The 18,239-nt window shown below is 31.7% G+C and overlaps 1 protein-coding gene and 1 pseudogene across 1 annotated transcript; both read right to left on the bottom strand.

Moving 5' to 3' along the window:
- Positions 1–3,515: 3,515 nt before the first annotated feature.
- On the bottom strand, positions 3,516–7,250 carry LOC114196141. Its single transcript, XM_028086685.1, has 3 exons — positions 6,797–7,250; positions 4,855–6,388; positions 3,516–4,649 (listed from the first exon to the last, which is right to left on the bottom strand). Exons 1-3 carry the CDS (start codon positions 7,083–7,085, stop codon positions 4,298–4,300), a joined length of 2,175 nt encoding a protein of 724 aa, XP_027942486.1. The 5' UTR covers positions 7,086–7,250; the 3' UTR covers positions 3,516–4,297.
- Positions 7,251–10,405: 3,155 nt separating this feature from the next.
- LOC114162583 lies at positions 10,406–13,964 on the bottom strand (annotated as a pseudogene).
- Between the last annotated feature and the right edge of the window lie 4,275 nt (positions 13,965–18,239).

The following is an 18,239-nucleotide window of genomic DNA, read 5'->3' as shown; positions in this document are numbered from 1 at the left end:
GCTTTTAAGAAGAATTTGAGAGAGAAAGACTCAATAGATAGAAAAAATGAGTTAGAAAGATATTTAAATGAGTCCATTGTTGATGGTGGTGACCTAATTGATATTTTAGTTTGGTGGAAAATAAATTCTTCATGATTCCCATTCTATCAAGAGTGGTTAGAGACGAATTGGCCACCCCTATTTCCATAGTTCCCTCTAAGAGTGCATTTAGTACTGGAGGTAGGAATTTAGATGCTTTTAAAAGATATTTAAATTCACCAATGGTTGAGGCACTTATCTGTGCTCAAAATTGGTTGAGGACCACTATAGCTCAATTTGATGGTATCAATGTGAATGAAGAGTTTGAGCGTTCTGAGAAGATTTTCATAGGTACAAGTTTGCTTTCTCTTTCTTCTAAAATTCTTTCGTAATTATGTTGTTGTGTATATTACTAATATTTTCTTTTCAAATAATTTTAGAATCTAATGGTTACATAATTGGAGGAGTTGAAGTAACATCGAGAGGAGTTGGGTCTGCAAACGAAGTTGGTTCTTTATCTCAATCACAATAACCAATGTCGTGACTCTTAATCCATCTAAGATGTTTGTCTTACTTTAATTATTAGGTTCAATTACTCATTTGGTCTCTATTTTTGTCCAAAAATGTCAAGTTGGTCCTCCACTTTTTTTTAGTCTCAATTTGGTCTTGATTTGTAAAAAATGATGCAATTTGGTCCTGATTTTTACAAAATTTATGCAATTTGATCATTTTCGTTAAACTTCTTAAAATAGATCATGGATTTTTCTTCAAATTTGACACTAGGACTATGTTAATTAGACCAATAAAACAAATCATCCTTTTTAACAACTTCAATTTTTATGAAAAATCCTTGACCCATTTCAAGAAATTTAACGAAAAGGACCAAACTGCAACAATTTTTCACAAAACAGGACTGAATTTATCAATTTGTACAAATTGAGACCAAATTGAGACTAAAATAAATTAGAGTACCAACTTGATATTTTGGAACAAAAATAGAAATCAAATGAATTAATTATTAATAGTAAATTTGCTTATTATTTTGTTAAGCTTTAATTGGTTTTCTTTTATGCATTTTGTGGTATTTTTTTGAAGACATTTGTTAGAAACAAGTGCAGGATTTTGTAGATACTAAAAGAGTTCAAGGCCAAGGAAGAGAGAGTGGGGGTTGAATTGGACTTGTAAAAACCAATGTTTAGTTAAAGATTATGAAAACTTTACAAAGAACTCCGATTGACCAAGAAATTTCTTGAAAGATAATCAAGAAATTACAAAATCCTTACAAACAAATTTCTCGAAAGATAACTACAAAACAAAATCTTCTTGACTCACACAAGAACCACACAACATAACAATAATACCTTTTTGCAAATCTGAAATCACACTAGAACCCCAAACAATACAATGAAAAATAGTAGTGATAAAACCTGAATGATTAGCTTTCTCTGGCGAAGATCTTCTTGAAAGACAAAGACCAAGATGGAGACAATTGCAGCTCCAAATCCTCACACACAATCAGAAATTGTAGCTCCACTAATATAGGTAACAACTCTTTCAAGCCCACTGCATTACTTAAAGGGTGATGTTCTATACAAAAAATAACTACTAACTATCTATAATTGTCTTGCGTTCATAGGTCAGAAATTTGTTTTCCAATTCGTAGGATTAGTATCGAAACTCAGTGAAGCTCAAAGATCTTTGATAGATAATGTGATGCGTGTGGAAGATCTTCCATCCTTACCTTATTTGGATTTTCACATTTAGGTCAACATAGGCTTCCATCATATTTTCCTGAAAGGTTAAGAGAACTTGATTGTGGCATTGGTGGTGCTGCTGGGTTTTGGCATTTCTTATATTGCAACATTTATCTAGATCAATATATATTCTCATAGTTCTTCTCATCACCTATTAATACTCCTACGCAGTAGAAAAGGTAGTATTTTGTGAAAACTTCTATGGTTTTTATGTAGTTGCCGCCTTTTTTAAGGCCTAACTATTAGTGCCAGCAATATAACCTTGTCTTCATTGTTGTAGATTGTATAGATCTTAGCAAAAGCTTTTTGTATCCAAACATGATAAAGGACTTGGGTCTCACAAAAAGCTACGAGACTACAAATGAAATCAAATAGCTAAGAGACTACAACTTTGATAATACTTTGATAATGAAGATTGCAATTGGATCACTGCTCTTTAAAAATTGGTATAAATACACATTTGGTACCCAAACTTTTTCGGAAAGTTCAATTTGGTACCCGAAATTTAGGAATGTTCAATTTGGTACCCCAATTTTCTAAAGAGATTCAATTTGGTCCTCTCTGTTAAGTTGGAGTTAACACCGTGTCCGTACAGGACACGTGTCAAGCCATGAAATTTTTATTTTTTTTTTATTTTTTTTTCAAAAAAATTATTTTTTTTTTCCAAAAATTTAAAAATTGCCATGTGTCAGTTTATCATCGTGCCACGTGGCAGCTTACAATCATGACATGTGGCAGTGTAATAGTTATTTTCAATTTAGTACCTAATTTAAATTTTTGGTTCAATTTAGTACCCAAATTTTTAAAATGATCCAATTTCGTCATTTCCTATTTGAGACCAAATTAGTAAATAAGTTTAATTATAACTTATATAAACATGTTAAAATAATTGTTTTGAATTTATACATCAAATCACTACACCTAAATATTCAAATTATTTTAATCATGACAAGTGTAAAAAATTTCATGTATAAAAAATTACAAAGGTTAAAATGTAAAAAATAAAATAATTTAAGTATTTAGGTGAAATGATTTGATGTATATATTAGAAAAAGTTATTGTAACATGTATATATAGGTTGTAATTAAACTTATTTATTAATTTGGTCTCAAATGGAAGATGACAAAATTGGATGATTTTAAAAAATTGGGTACTAAATTGAACCAAAAATTTAAATTGGGGTACTAAATTGAAAACAACTATTACACTGTCACGTGTCATGATTGTAAGCTGCCACGTGGCACGATGATAAACTGACACGTGGCAGTTTTTAAATTTTTTGAAAAAAAAATAAATTTTTTTTAAAAAAAATGAATTTTAAAAAAAAAATAAAAAAAAAAATTCATGACTTGACACGTGTCCTGTACGGACACAGTGTTAACTCCAACTTAACGGAGAAGACCAAATTGAATCTCTTTAGAAAATTGGGATACCAAATTGAACATTCCTAAAGTTCGGCTACCAAATTAAACTTTCCGAAAAAGTTTGGATACCAAATGTATATTTATACCTTAAAAATATATTTATTATACTCAATCTTTCATTCTATTTATAATTCTCTAAGCTTTCTTCAGTTATGTCCTTCCTACTTCTCGTTTATTTCCTTTTATATTCCGTATTATCATTCCAAAAAATGTGACTAAAACACTTAATCTCCTAGATGACTATAAACCATAATCATTGAAATGCAAACTCCTAACCATAATACAGTAAGAATTAGTTATTTTGCCACCTAGGCAGAAGACAGATGGTTGTAAATACGCTTGTGCCATTAAAATTGAGTCAAATAGCAAAATTCCAATATTAAATATTGATACTGTGTTTTTTGTGAAATTCAACAAAAGATTATATATTATGAAAGTTAAACCATTCTTTTACTTTCTTTCCAACCCTACCGTTGAAGGAAATTTGTACCAGTTAAAGAAATTTACACTGAATTTGTTGACTCCAATAATCAATTTGATATTGTAGCAAAATCCCTGAGAAAAGATCAAATTCAGTTCGTAAGTTTCAAGCTTAGAACATTCCATTTATATGCTCTAACTTTAAGGGAAAATGTTAGAATAATTTATATTATCTGTTTTGAATTGTATTTATCTCTAACCTAAAATCTTTGGAGAAACTTTTTTCTCTTTCGTTAAGCTTCTACAGGTTCATAATCAAAACTTTGAAGACTTTGGCTTTCTGACATAATTCTGACTCCAGATTTATCGGCTGGATTGATTGATAGAAACAAGACATAATTCTTCCAATTGAGATTTGATGCTATCATCTTTGGGGGGCTGAATCACATAATTCACTGAGTTTGAAACTGCACGAGCATGATAGGAAGTGGTTACTTGAGTTTTTGAGATTAAAAGTTTTCCCTTCAGAGGCACTAACTATAAGTGACTCTACTTTAACTTCTGGCATTATGCCAGCTTCTGTAAATCACGATGATAGCCGTACCTATCAACAAACAGCCTTGGGAAAGAACTGATACTATATCCATCAGGGTTTTCCCTCAATATCTCACCCACAGGTTACTAACAATCTTCTAATATATCCTTTATAGACATCCCCTTATATTTCGTTTCAGTATCAGTTGCAGAAACTCCAGATTTAGGAATACTCTTATGTTCAGATGATTTTTGCAACTTGGATTGTGACGATCTGCTCAGAAAGAGGGACCTCAAACCATTTGCAGCCTGAGATTGGCCCGTCAATGACTTCCCCTGAACTGGTTTAATTACCCTAAAAGGAAATATTTGGGACGGGATTTCCTCCAGCCACTTTTTCTCTGATATTAACAACTCCACCAATTGAAGAATATCTTCTTCAGTGAGAGATCTTAAAACTGGGGGTCCATCATTTAGCAATTTATACGCCATATCCTCCCTGATTCAAACAAATGGGCATGTTAGTAACTCTTTAAAGTGGTAGCTACATAATGATATCATATAATAAATATAAAAATGGTCACACAACTTTCAGCAGAAATTGCTATACAATTAATTTGTTGCGTTTTTTTCCTTTCTTTTGCAGTTATACCATAGCAAAAGAGAAATTTTTTTAAAAGATTTGTGCAAGATTATTGCGTAACCTGTTTTTCGACTGGGAAACAATAAATGATCCTTTGAGCGTGGAAACAAAAGTTTCTATGTCATCCCAAAAGCAACCGCTAGAAAATAACTCAGGCTGGTCCAGCTCTGATAAATTGGGTTCTTTAAAATCACTCACAACCTGAACTGTTTGCTCTACGAGCTCAGATGGGTTAGAATCCTTGAAATGACTAACCACCTTGTTATGACAATCAGCTGAAACATCAGATTCTGCATTTCCTTTCCAAAATTGCCACCAGTTTCTGATCCAGACAAAGAATGTTGGACCATTCCTATTAGTTTTATCACTTCCACTAGGTATTTTGTCAAGCAGAGAGTGATCAGCTTCTGTAGAATATGGGCAGTGACAAACTTCATCAACCTCTTTTCTAGTTGAATTCTCGTATTTGTTCATTGCTCTAACATTAGCAGATTCATAGGTTACAAAAACAATGTCTTCTTTTGCTGTCTGATTATTTCCAGCAGAGTGATTCCTTGAAGTTGTGTACTTTTCCTGAATTCTATAAATTGCATCCTCAGAGCCAACAGTGTCACAACCAGATAATGTTTTAGAACTTGAACTCAATTTTAAGGAATCTGGCTTAGTTTTGGAAAGTTGGTTGTGCCTGTGTTGTGGTTGAAACCCTGACAGTTGTTCAGTAGTCATATCAACAACCTTCCCACTATGCACTGAAAATTTCTGCAACGCATCTGGGCTTTCAACCGATAAAAGTGATGATTTTGAATCATCATCCATACTCCTTTCATGGGATGAGGCAGTTAAGGGTGTCCAATTTGCTTTTCTAACCTTGTTTTTATCCTCACCATTTAGCTTTGGAGTTGCTACAGATCCCTTCTCATCCATCTTTATACAAGATGATACTGATTCCACATCTTTGCCCTCAAAAGGTTTGGGGGATTCTGAGGAGATCAGACATACATGAAAATTACCAAAGCCTAAAGGCTCAAGCTCTACATGCAGTGTTGATAGTAGAAAGCGAGAAAATGTGCCACATCCATAAAACTTTTTACCAAAATTCACTTTACGTTTCTTCAACTCTATAAGAAGATCTCCAATTGAGATTCCTTTTGGATGTGATCTCAATATACGGCAAACCTGTATTACAACTTTTTTTGGAACAGTTTGCAAATCTAAGGAAGGTTTGTATATGTTCACTTTTTGTGAAGATGCAGACTTCTCAACATCTGAGAATGGTTTGTCAGGAATCACATTGTAATTTCCATACCAAGAACTAAACAAACCATCAGGAGGAAGGTTTAAATGTTTTCCAGAGAGATGTTCCCCCTTTATTAATGAAGACCATTGCCATATTATAGTTGCTGCACTACAGAGGACACCAGGAGCATTCCTTGTGCTAGCAAGTAATATATTGTAATTATGCATTCTTAACTGGTGTAACATTCTAGCAAAGTCTCCATCAGCAGATATCAAAAAGAGATGGGCAGGAGGAGGATTTTGAGAAACCCAGTCCATAAGATTCATGAGAATAAATCTATCGGCACTGTTCTTTCCACCTGCAACAAAAATACTTGAAGATATTATAATTTGAAAAGATAAAAGTGTAGATGAATAAAACAAGAAACTACCGAAGCCATATGGACGGCAAGCTGGATAACACGTCAAATTAAAAACTTCCTTCCCATTCATTTCTCACATATTTCCACTCTCTTCCACCAAATCAAAACAACTCAACCTTCCACTCTATTTCTCTTCCTTTCTTTCTTTTCTTCTATTCCCTCATTTTCAATTCACATGGCTAAAACTAGAATTCTTTTTCTTCATAAAAGAAGCAATTCCAATTAAAGTATCACCAACAACGACCAAATGTTTAATTTCAATAACTAGAAACCATCCTGAGATGAATTTTGAAGCCAGCAAAGTTAAATGAGGAGAGGAGTTAAAGAATAGGATTGAAGAGAAACCTGGAATGTGGGTGAAATCAATGCCGGTGTGAGAAAGTGCTTGCTGGTTGGATTTTGACAGCAACAGAACATCACCAAAAGCGTTGATTCGGAGAGGGCCCTTAATACCACTCGCTCTCACCGCCTTCGTGATCGCCGGCGCCACCTTCGAAGCGTCAACCCCCGCCGGCACCTGGCAGTTCTCGAAATCCCACCACACCGAAACCTTCACGTCTCGAGAGTCGTGCCATAACTGATGCCTCTGAACCCTAACCGCCAACAACTGCTTCGTTTGGAAAAGGGGTCTCATCACGGTTGCAAGTATCAAATCAAATGCTTTCAGTTTTGCAGTAAATTGGTTAGTTACCCCATATGGGGAGGGAAAGTTTTACGACTTCGCCAAATTGAAAATAAACCATACATTTTCTTAATCCTAAACCCTAAACTAATAACCAACTCTTCTTCTAACGCAAGAATAACCATTGAAAATTTTCAGACAAAGTTTGCATGTATAAATATAATTATTCATGATATAATAATGAAATGTAATTCAATGAGAGAATAAAATCCATCACGATCTGGCTTGAGTCGAATAAAATTGAATCACTCAATTTTAAATTATTTTTCTAAATAAAACATTTTAATAGTAAAAGTTTCTTATCATATAAATAATATATATTTTTATGAAAATGTATTGATGCATATATTTTTTGTATGAAACGCAGGTTATTTTAAATATTAAACCAAACACACGTTTAATCTTTAAGCAAATATTTAAATTGAAATGATCGGAAAATGCATACAATTTCAAATTATTAGTCCATAAGTACTTATTTTATAAAATTTTAAATATAAATAAAATTTTAATTTAATAATTTTGTAAATATAAACTTAGTTAAATATTTAATATATATTTAAATATATCTGAACAGTAATCTTAAATTATCGAATTAGGTGTTTTTTTTTACCTCAAGCAATATAAGTTAAGGATGAAGATCCAGAACTCGGTCAAACATAATAAATTTATTTAACATACATATATAAACTTTAATTTGTCATTTTTAAAATCAATAAAAAAAATAATATGTTCGCAAACAAAATAGCTTTTTAACAATTTAAGTTCTGTAAATAACCATTTTGAAAGATTCATAAGAACTAAATTCTTGGTAGAGATTAGAATAAATTGTTGTACTGTGAAAATTAAATTCAATATCCTTCAACCACGTTTAGGTTTGAATCTTAAAAGTAGAAAAATAATTGTTGAAAAAAATAGTATTAAAGAATATCAGCCTCTTTCTTTCTTTTTTTAAGAGATAATCCCTATCAAAATTTATAATAAATACTTTATAAAAAACGCTGATGAATTCAAATAATCTTAACAAATTGTTAGTGGAAAGGATCAATTTTGGTCATTTAATTATCGGTATATTTTGTCTCATAGTTGCAAAGTTACAAACTCCTTGGCACTACTCTTGACATGCGAAATTTTGATGGTGTGTTACTTGAAGATTTGATAAAGCTTTGTTAGAGTAATTTTGGAATCATGCCTACATTGATGAAGTTATGGAGATTTGGTATTGCTCAAGTTGATCAAGCCTTATATGCATGTCCTTCATATGGATCAATCATTAGGAAAACAAGCTTGAAGATCGTAATTCAATTTGTAGATGATTTAACATTTATTAGATGTGTAGGGTCTTTATTATGTCATTTAATCGGTTGAAATATTTTTCAACAAGTTAAAAAGTGTCTTTTAATCTGTTGAATGAATTTTTAACAGATTAAAAGGTTAACTGTAGTAGTCTTAATTTGTGACTTATTCAATTAGTTAGTTTATTTTTTAATCAACTGATTTCACTTAAATTAAGTGAAATCAACCGATTGATTTGAAAATCAACCATTTGAATTTCATAATAATTTAACTATAAATGCTTCATTTTTCGAAAAAGATGTCAAAAGACCATTTTTTAGCGCGAAACTATTCTAGAAACTTGAGAATTCTCTCTCTTTCGTGATCATACAAATTGCAACTGGTGAAGGTTGATCTTGGGTCAATTCTTGGAATATTTTGCTTTGTTTTGAAGCTTAGAGAAGGTGTTTGTGGTAGACAAGGTTGTGTTACCATTGATGTTTGATCTTTCTCAAGTTTTGTGTGTGTGCCTAATGATTTTTCAGATCTGCAAGAGGTGTCTTGCTGTGCTGGTGTGATTTTTGTGTGATTCAAGAGTCTTTTGTATGTTTTTTTGCTTATTTTGAAAGTGTAAGGGTGTAAACTTTGTAAATCTTTTGAAATAGTGCAAAGTCAGGCTCGAATTACCTTAACTAACTAGATGTAGCTTAGTTTTGAGTGAACGAGTATAAAAATCTTGTGCATTACAATTTTCTCTAACCCTTCTCTCTTGCATTGTCATTTAAAGTTTAAAGAATTGTGATCTAAACCATCTTTTTGATATTCTTAAGTGTTTTGGCATCATTTGCAGCATTGATCATGCTTGTATTGGAACCTGTCTTGACAGATCTTTTACATTGATCTTGCTTTAAACCACAAATCTGCATTTCTAGATTTTTTCCAATATTTTATTCAACTATTTTTGTGATTCAATCGATTGATTATATCAGTATTGCATTAGGTTAATAAAATCAATCGACTAACTCTGTTTTTGATTAGTTGAAAGTGTACAATCCAGAGGTGTTTGCATCCTTACTTGTTGGTTAGGTTGATTCAATTAAAGATTGTTTTTAGTCTTTAAAGGTTACCTAAATTTTTAACTAACCAATTCAACCTCCCCTTCTTAGCATTTCAACCATTTCAAAACTTACACTAGCAATACTCTAATTGTCTTTCTCCGCATCAAGTTCACTTGATTTTTTCAACTCAGACCGTGATGCTCTCTGCTCAGAAAGAGATATCTCAAGCCATTTGCACCACGAGATTGGACCATCAATGAGTTCTTCTGGAGTGGTTGAGTTTAAAAGGAAATTTTTGGGAGGGGCTTTCCTCCAACCACTTTTTCTCTGATATTAACAACTCTATCAATTGAAGAGTATCTTCTTCCCTGAGAGATCTAAAAACTGAGGGTTCATCTTTTGTAATTTATGTGCCACATCCTCCCTGATAAAAGAACGTGTACTGAATGTTATTAAGCAACTCTCTAAACAATAATCATAAACTATCAAAATGATCACACAACACATCTAGTAAAAATGTTGTCCGTAGTAAAAAGGATTTGCAAAAGTACTATTGTGAACTCTAACCTGTTCTTTGATTGGGAAACAAGAAATGATCCTTTGCTGGTGAAAAATAAAAAGATTCCATGTCATTCCCAAACCACAAGAAAACAACTCGGTTTTCCAGAACAAACAACATTCTGATCCAATTCTAATATATTGGGTTCTTCAAAATGACTAACAGTCTGGTCCAGTTCAGATGAAATAGAATCCTCCAAGAGACTAACCACATTGGCCTGATGAGCAGCCAAATCATCCAATTTTGCACTGCTCTCATCGATCTTAACAGCATACGCTATTGTTGTATAACACTGCTCTCAGAAGTTTAAGGGGATTCTGAAGGGCCCAAACATTCACAATATTCACCATCAACTAAAGGATGGAGCTGCACATCTGGTATTAATAATAGAAAGTGAGAAAATATTTTATATCCATAAAAGTTTTTACCCAAAACATATATTACGTTTAGTCAACTTTGCACAAAGATCTGAAATTGAGATTCATTTAGGATGTGATCTCTATATATATCTAATCTGTCTTATAACTGATTTTAGAAGTATACCTAAGGAAGGTTAACACATCACTGCTTGCTAACTAAATTTTGATTCCATATCACTCTGGTTGGAGTTCTTGATAGAAACAGACTCTAATTCCTCCAATGTCGATTATTATCTTTTTGCAATGTAACAGATAGTTCACCATCTGAGCTTAAGACTGCATGACTAGCATTGATCATCTGAGTTTTGCGGATAGAAGTCTCCCCATTAGAAGCACTAACGGCAGGACCACATGGAAAAATGTAAGTAGACTCCAATTTAACGCCAGGAATTACCTGTAGTAAGGATGACAATTTTTTATGACCAAGCTTCTGTATTTCAAGAGGATAACCAAATCTATCAACAAATAGTCCTCGAAAAGAAGAAATATTATATCCCTGTGAGTGGTCCCGCAATATCTCACTCACAAGTGTATGCAAGTCTTCTAATATATCATTTCTAGACCTCTCAGTATATTTCATTTCAGTGGAAGTAGCATCAATTCTTGTACGAGGAAAACTCTGCTTTTGCTTTTTCACATCATCTTCAAATGAATTCGAAAACTTGAACTGCGAAGCTCTGATCATAAAGACAGATCTCAAACCATTTGCACCATGGGAGGGGATCTCCACCAGCCACTTTTTCTCTGCTGTTAACAATTTCACCAATTGGATGATATCTTTTTGAGTGAGAGATCTAAGAACCAGGGGTCCATCATTTTGTAATTTATGTGCCATATCCTCCCTGATACAAGCAACGTTGCAAAATGATTTCAAGCTACACTTTCAACAACCATCTACATAAGGATCATCAATCCATCGGAAAAGGTCACACGATTTTAAACAGATTCCTTATTATATGATTAATTTGTTAGACTGGTTTCCTTTCTTTGGCAGATTTAGTTCAGATTAGAACAATGAATAACAAAGGTCAAAAGTTGGTTGTTATCGAATATCAATATCAAAAGGAATATTTTTTAAAGATTGGTACAAAACTATCATGCACACTAACCTGGTTTTTGACTGGGAAATAAGAAGTGATCCTTTGGGTGAGAAAATAAAAGATTTCAAGTCATTCCAAAAGGAACCACTAGAAAACAATTGAGGCTTCCGAGAATGAAGAACATTCTGGTCCAGTTCTGATAACTTGGGTTCTTCAAAATGACTAACAGTCTGGTTCATTTCAGATTTTGAATCCTCCAAGTGACTAACCACCTTGTTCTGATGAGCAGCCAAATCATCAGATTTTGCATTGCTTTTCCAAATTGGCCACCAACTTCTAATCCACCTAAAGAATGATGGCCTTGTCTTATAAGTTTCAGCAATTCTACCGAATGTTCTGCCAATCAGAGAGTACTTAACTGGTGAAGAAAATGGGCTGAAACAAACTCCATCAGCCTCCTTTCTAGTTGGACTCTCAAATTTGTTCATTGCTTTAAAATTTCCCAATTCATAATTTCCAGTACCATTTTTTTCCATGGTTGTGTGATCATTTCCAACATGGTAATTCCCTGAAGCAGTATGTTTTTCGACAGGTTTACAGCTTGCATACTCAGACTTCACACTGTCAATGTCAGATGACGTTTTAGATCTACTTTTTAAGGATCTTGTTTTAGTTTTGGAAATTTTGTTTTCAAGTGGCACCTCAAGATTTCTGTACCAAGAACCAAATGGACCATCAGGAGGATGGTTGAAATGTTACCAATAAGATTTTTGCCCTTGAGCAATGAAGGCCATTGCCACATTATAGTTGCTGCACTGAAGAGAACAGCAGGAGCCTTCCCTGGCGTAGCCAGCAAGATATTGTAATTATTCATTCTTAACCGATGTAATATGCAACCAAAATCTCCATCACCAGATATCAAAAAGAGATGTGCAGGTGGAGGATTTTTTTTTACCCAAAACATGATATCAACAAGAATGTTGACACTATTCGTTCCACCTGTAAGAAATTACTGCAAATATCATGATTTGAAGATAAAAAGCAGAGTAATGAAGCATAGAAGAAAGTACTACAGCTATATGGAAGCATGGATGGTGGTTAATAAACTGTAAATGATTTACTAGATGCAAATCCATTTCAAGATTATGAACCGATGAATTGTTTCTGGACTAATAAGAATCAAGCCTGCATCAAGCAAAGACACTACAGTTAAAACTGCAACAAGCATAATTTTTGTAGCAGACACGCAACAGAAGACAGTATCTTTGATCATACTCGTAACTGCTAGCAATTAGAAAACTACTATTCCATTACCTTTCAAATCAAAAAGTCGTCTTTAACTTTTTATGGAAACAGAATCCTAAAATATATAAAAAATAAGGGCATCTTTGATTCCCTTCTCTCTTTTTATTTTAAGAAATTGTCTTCTAAAATAATTCTACACTACTCATCAATCAATTTTTTTCATCCAAAATTTATTAAGTTTTGAAAATTGTTCCCAAAACAACTGCTTCTAAAACGCAGAAACCATGGGAAATGTACTGTTATGTTCTTGTTCTTCTTCTTATTTTATCTTGTTCAATCTCTCCTTCAAATCCACACTTTGTTCTGTGCCACATACCACACTCCAGCACCAATTATCTGAACAACTTGATTTAGTTGCACTTCAAAAACTAAAAACAGTTTTCTCTGGTTATTCGTAAAAACACAAAAATCATGTCTCACACACAAAGAAGAAAATAATAGATCACATTTCAACAATTTTTAGCGAAGAGGGAGAAAAAAACAAACCGCCAGGAATGTGGATGACTTGAATGCCAGAGGAAGCCAGTGCCTCCTGGTTGGGTTTCGGGAGCAAATGAGGGTTGCCGAAAGCGGTAATGTGAAGCGGACCTTTGATCCCATTGGCCCTCACGGCCTTCTCGATTGCGGGGGCAACCTTCGAAGCTTCTACGTCATCTGGCACGGCGCAGCTCTGGAAATCCCACCACACCGAAACCCTCACGTCTCGAGAGTGATTAGGAGCAGAAGTAGAAGAAGATGAAGAAGAAAAAGACGAATGAGATGATGAGAATTCGCACGCTTGAAGCCGAAGCAGAAGCGTGGGTGCTGGGGAACGTGAACGGAAGAGGTGGTCTCGGAGAAGGGCCCTCATCGGTTGGATAACAAGAAAGGAAAGAGTTGCAGTCGCAGTTACTCCATGTCTACAAGTGAAGAATAGAGTAATCACGGAACTAAAACCCTTACATTTTTTATTCTTCACCAATCACGTCATGGGAAAATTAGATCCTCACTATACACCAAAATCTGCATATCTAAAACTAAAATTTTCCTTTTCATCTTTTGAATATTAACCTTTGCTTGCATTCATTGTTCTCCCCTTAATTCAGAAAGAAGAATGTGGAAATTGAATACTGGTGTATGCGCATTTGGATTAAGTAATGTACAAAGAAGTGAAGAAAACGATGTAGAATTCATTGTCATCACTTTTCATCAAATAAAGGCTGGAAATACAAACTGACTTTGACAAATGACACCTTAGCTCCTTCCCTTTGTTGAATGTAGGGATGACAACGGGGCGGTGTGGGTACGGGTATCATGATCTCATCCTCATCCTCATAATAAAAATTCATCCTCATCCTCATCCTCAAACCTAACGTGTATACAACTTTTGACTCATTCCCATCCCCACCGGGTAACGGGTATTTTCTTATACCCATACCCATACCCATTTTTTTATTGTTCCATATATCAATTAAATATTTTTTATAAAAAAAATTTAAAAATCACACCAACGGAATCATGATACTATCAAAATATTCAATATTAAAATAACATACTCTTTTTGATTTTCATGATGTCAAATATTAAGAAAAATATTATAATAGTATAAATCTCAAATTAAAGTATCAAATAACAACTAAATAAAATTCAAATAATTATATAAAAGCTAAAAAATTACACATTACTAAAATTTTATAATAACCAAAATATTTATTAATTTTACAAATGATCAGTGGTTTCATTTGCATTCGATCCACCTACACATAGAAAAAAAAATAAAAAATTAGATATGATATAATAATTGAAATTGAAAATTTTAATTACTAGAATATAATGTACCTTCTTCATCAGATTCATTTTCACTCATGAGAACATCTTTTCCTTCTAATTTTTTAACACCTACATACACCAAATGTAGAATATTAGATGAGAATTCACAAAAAATACTAACAAAAAATATTAATAAATTTGAGTAACTTACCTAGATGGTTTGAGTTCCATATCCAACTTCTTGTACACATCAAAGCCTCTATAGTAATATGATGAAGTCGACTACGGTGAGAAGTTAATATCTGACCACCAGTACTAAAAGCAGATTCAGAAGCTACAGTTGTTATTGGAATAGCTAAAACATCCCTTGCAATTGCTTGAAGGGTTGGAAACTTTAACCCATTTGTTTTCCACCATGATAGGATATCAAATTCTTGTGTAACCGGCAAATTATCTTCTTCCAAGTAATAATCCAACTCTGTTTTCATAACTGTAGTTCTAGATTTTTTCTTTTTTGCCATAAACTCTAAAAATTCATTCGCATCATTATCAACATCCTTTCTCAACTCCAATGATGTAGCTCTATAAGAAGAAGTTTCATTCTTTTTTGATTGATATTCCAAAACCAAATCATAGCACATTTGACGAATCCTACTAAGTTTCAGATCAAAATCATTACCATACAATTTATAAAAATAATATTCTAACATGTCCATCTTGTACCTTGGATCTAAAACTGAAGCAATTGCCAATATGTTATATAACAAAAAACAAAGAGAATGAGAAATATGTTATATATATATATATATATATATATATATTATATTATATTATATTATATTATATTATATTATATATTACTATGTATATATATATATATATATTATATGTGTGGATATCTTATGTTTATATATATATATATATATATATAATTATTTATATATATTATATTATATTATATATTATATTATTATTACTATGTATATATATTATATGTGTGGATATCTTATGTTTATATATATATATATATATATATATATATTTATAGATATATATTTATTTTAAGTATATATTATATTATATTATATAATAATATAAATATAATAATATATATTATATTATTATGTATATATATTATATGTATATGCGTAGATATTTTATGCTTTTATATATATATATATATATATATATATATATATATATATATTTCTTTTAAATTTTTATAAATTTGTAATGTTATAAATTTGTTTATAAAAGATCTCACTAGTTAAATGATTAATTTGTTTTATACGTATATATTATATATATTATATTATATTATTATGTATATATATTATATGTATATTATATTATATTATATTATATTATATTATATTATATTACATGTATATGTGTAAATATATATATATATAAAAGTATATTTTATTTATATGTATATATACTATATTATATTATATTATATTATATTATATTTTATGTGTAAATATATTATTTATTTATATATATTTTTTAGATTATTTAATAAATTATAAATAGTTTAGTAATTTAAGCGGGGACGGGTATTTGGGCGGGTATATATATATATCCCCATCCCCATCCCCATCCCCAGTTGAAAATTTCGGGTATTACCCATACCCATACCCATACCCAGTCAAAGCGGGGATTCCCCGTCAAAACGGGGACGGGTTCGGGTGATACCCACGGGCACGAGTTTATTTGCCATCTCTAGTTGAATGCATGTAGATGAATTTATTTATTGTTTGCAATGGTGTAGCTGTTAAATTATATTAATGTTTTTTGTCCTTTAATTTTAAAATCAAAATTAGAATTAGTTTTTTTTTTAAATTTAAATCAATTTAGTTCATTCATTTTTTAAAATGTGTGAATTTAGTTATTTTAACAAAATTTTATTAAATTTATTTGACATTTTAAACGAATTTTTTGGCTACCATTGAAACGAAAATGTGTCAAATGATGAAAACAACTCATATGTTATCATGAATTTGAAACATTAAATAAACTTAATAAAATTTGGTTAAAGAAACTAAATTTACACATTTCTAAAGTTGAAATATTAAATTAGATCAAAGTTTTAAAGATCAACTAATTCTACTTTTCACTAAAATTTCGGTAACCAAAATTATATTTAATCCTTAAATTAATTCAATATTTGGTCAATGTAATTTATACCTATATATAAAGGGATAACTCATTTTGGTGTCTACATTACTATTCCACAACAGTTATTTCACTTAATCATAGTTATATCACGACTCCAACTTTTTCAACAACAGTCAAGATAAATTCCGTCATTATTTTTATAGTTTCCACAAAGGTTATTTATAAAACCATCATTTTGTGAGTTGTTTAACAGTATAACGACAGTTATTTATAAAATTGTCGTTATAAATTTCACGCTAATTACAAACATGCCACTGTGTTTGTTTTAACTACGTGTGCACTTAACATGTCGTTAAAGTGTGTTGTTGAACAGTAATTTTGCACTAGTGCATGTTATGCTTTTAGGGACTAAAAGACACTTCTTCTGTTCTTATTGTAATATCTTTTGTAACAAAGGCATGTGAGAGGAACAACAACTCCAAACCCTTCTGAGCAGAGTCATTGCCATAAGCAAATGAACTCTCTAGTTCAGTGTTGATGGGTTAATACTTACTTGTTTGAATGACTTGATCACTCATCTTATTTCACTAATTGGACTGAGTTGAAAAACTAATCTTAATTAAAGGTCTAATCAAATCATCTAATGTTGCTAGATGCTAGGAATAAATTTAACTGATTTTGCTTAATAAAAGTCATGTTTGTAGTGCAAGGAGTCTTTCGGTCAGGAATTGAGAAATCGTATTGAGTTTGAGTTCTGAAGTTAAGGAATTGATTTAGATACACCTTATTAGTGTCAAGAGCATTGAGTAACAGATTTTGTATGCAGTGAATTAGTAATAGTACAATAGATGAAGATTAGTGAAGTTCAACCCCAACACGCTTATCATTATCATTTTAATTTAATTCTTAATCAATCATGTTTTATTCTGTTATTTCCAAACCACTTTTCCATTACAAATTCAAATAGATTATAGGTTACTACATTGCATGAACAAAATTTATGGATATGACTTTGTTTGTGTTACAACTAAACAAGTTTTTGACATTATTGCTGGAAATTTGTACTAAGATAATCCAGTAGTTATAATTATGTTCTATGTACATATATTGCAATTTTAAATTTGGTAGTTGATCTTTATGCTCACTTGTTATTAAGTTGTTCTTGTATTGTAAAGAAGACAAATGAAAAGTATGTTATTTGATCCTAAATGTTAGAGATGTCAAAATGAGTTTCAACCCGTGAGTCAAACCGGCTCACCATGGGTTCGAGCTAGGTTGGGTTGAGAAAAATTCAGTTTTTTCAAAAGTGGGTTGAACTCAACCTGACTCACTTAACTCACAGGTTAAACAGGTTCGAGTCAGGTTGAAGGTGGGTTGACCCACTTAACCCACCAACATTTTTTTATATTTTTTTAATTTTTTTAATAATTATTTACTACTCTTAATTATATAGGTTCACAATTTCATATTTTTAAATGCTAGAATGTTGCTTAATAATATTTGAATAGTTTGAATGTTTAATTAATTTGATTATTAAGTTATATAGGTTGATACTTTAATCTTTAATTATAATCTTTATAGTA

Source organism: Vigna unguiculata, chromosome 9 (assembly GCF_004118075.2).
Source record: "Vigna unguiculata cultivar IT97K-499-35 chromosome 9, ASM411807v1, whole genome shotgun sequence".
Classification (NCBI taxonomy): Eukaryota; Viridiplantae; Streptophyta; class Magnoliopsida; order Fabales; family Fabaceae; genus Vigna; species Vigna unguiculata.
The sequence above is the reverse complement of the archived record's forward strand: the minus strand, read 5'-3'. Positions and strand labels throughout refer to the sequence as shown.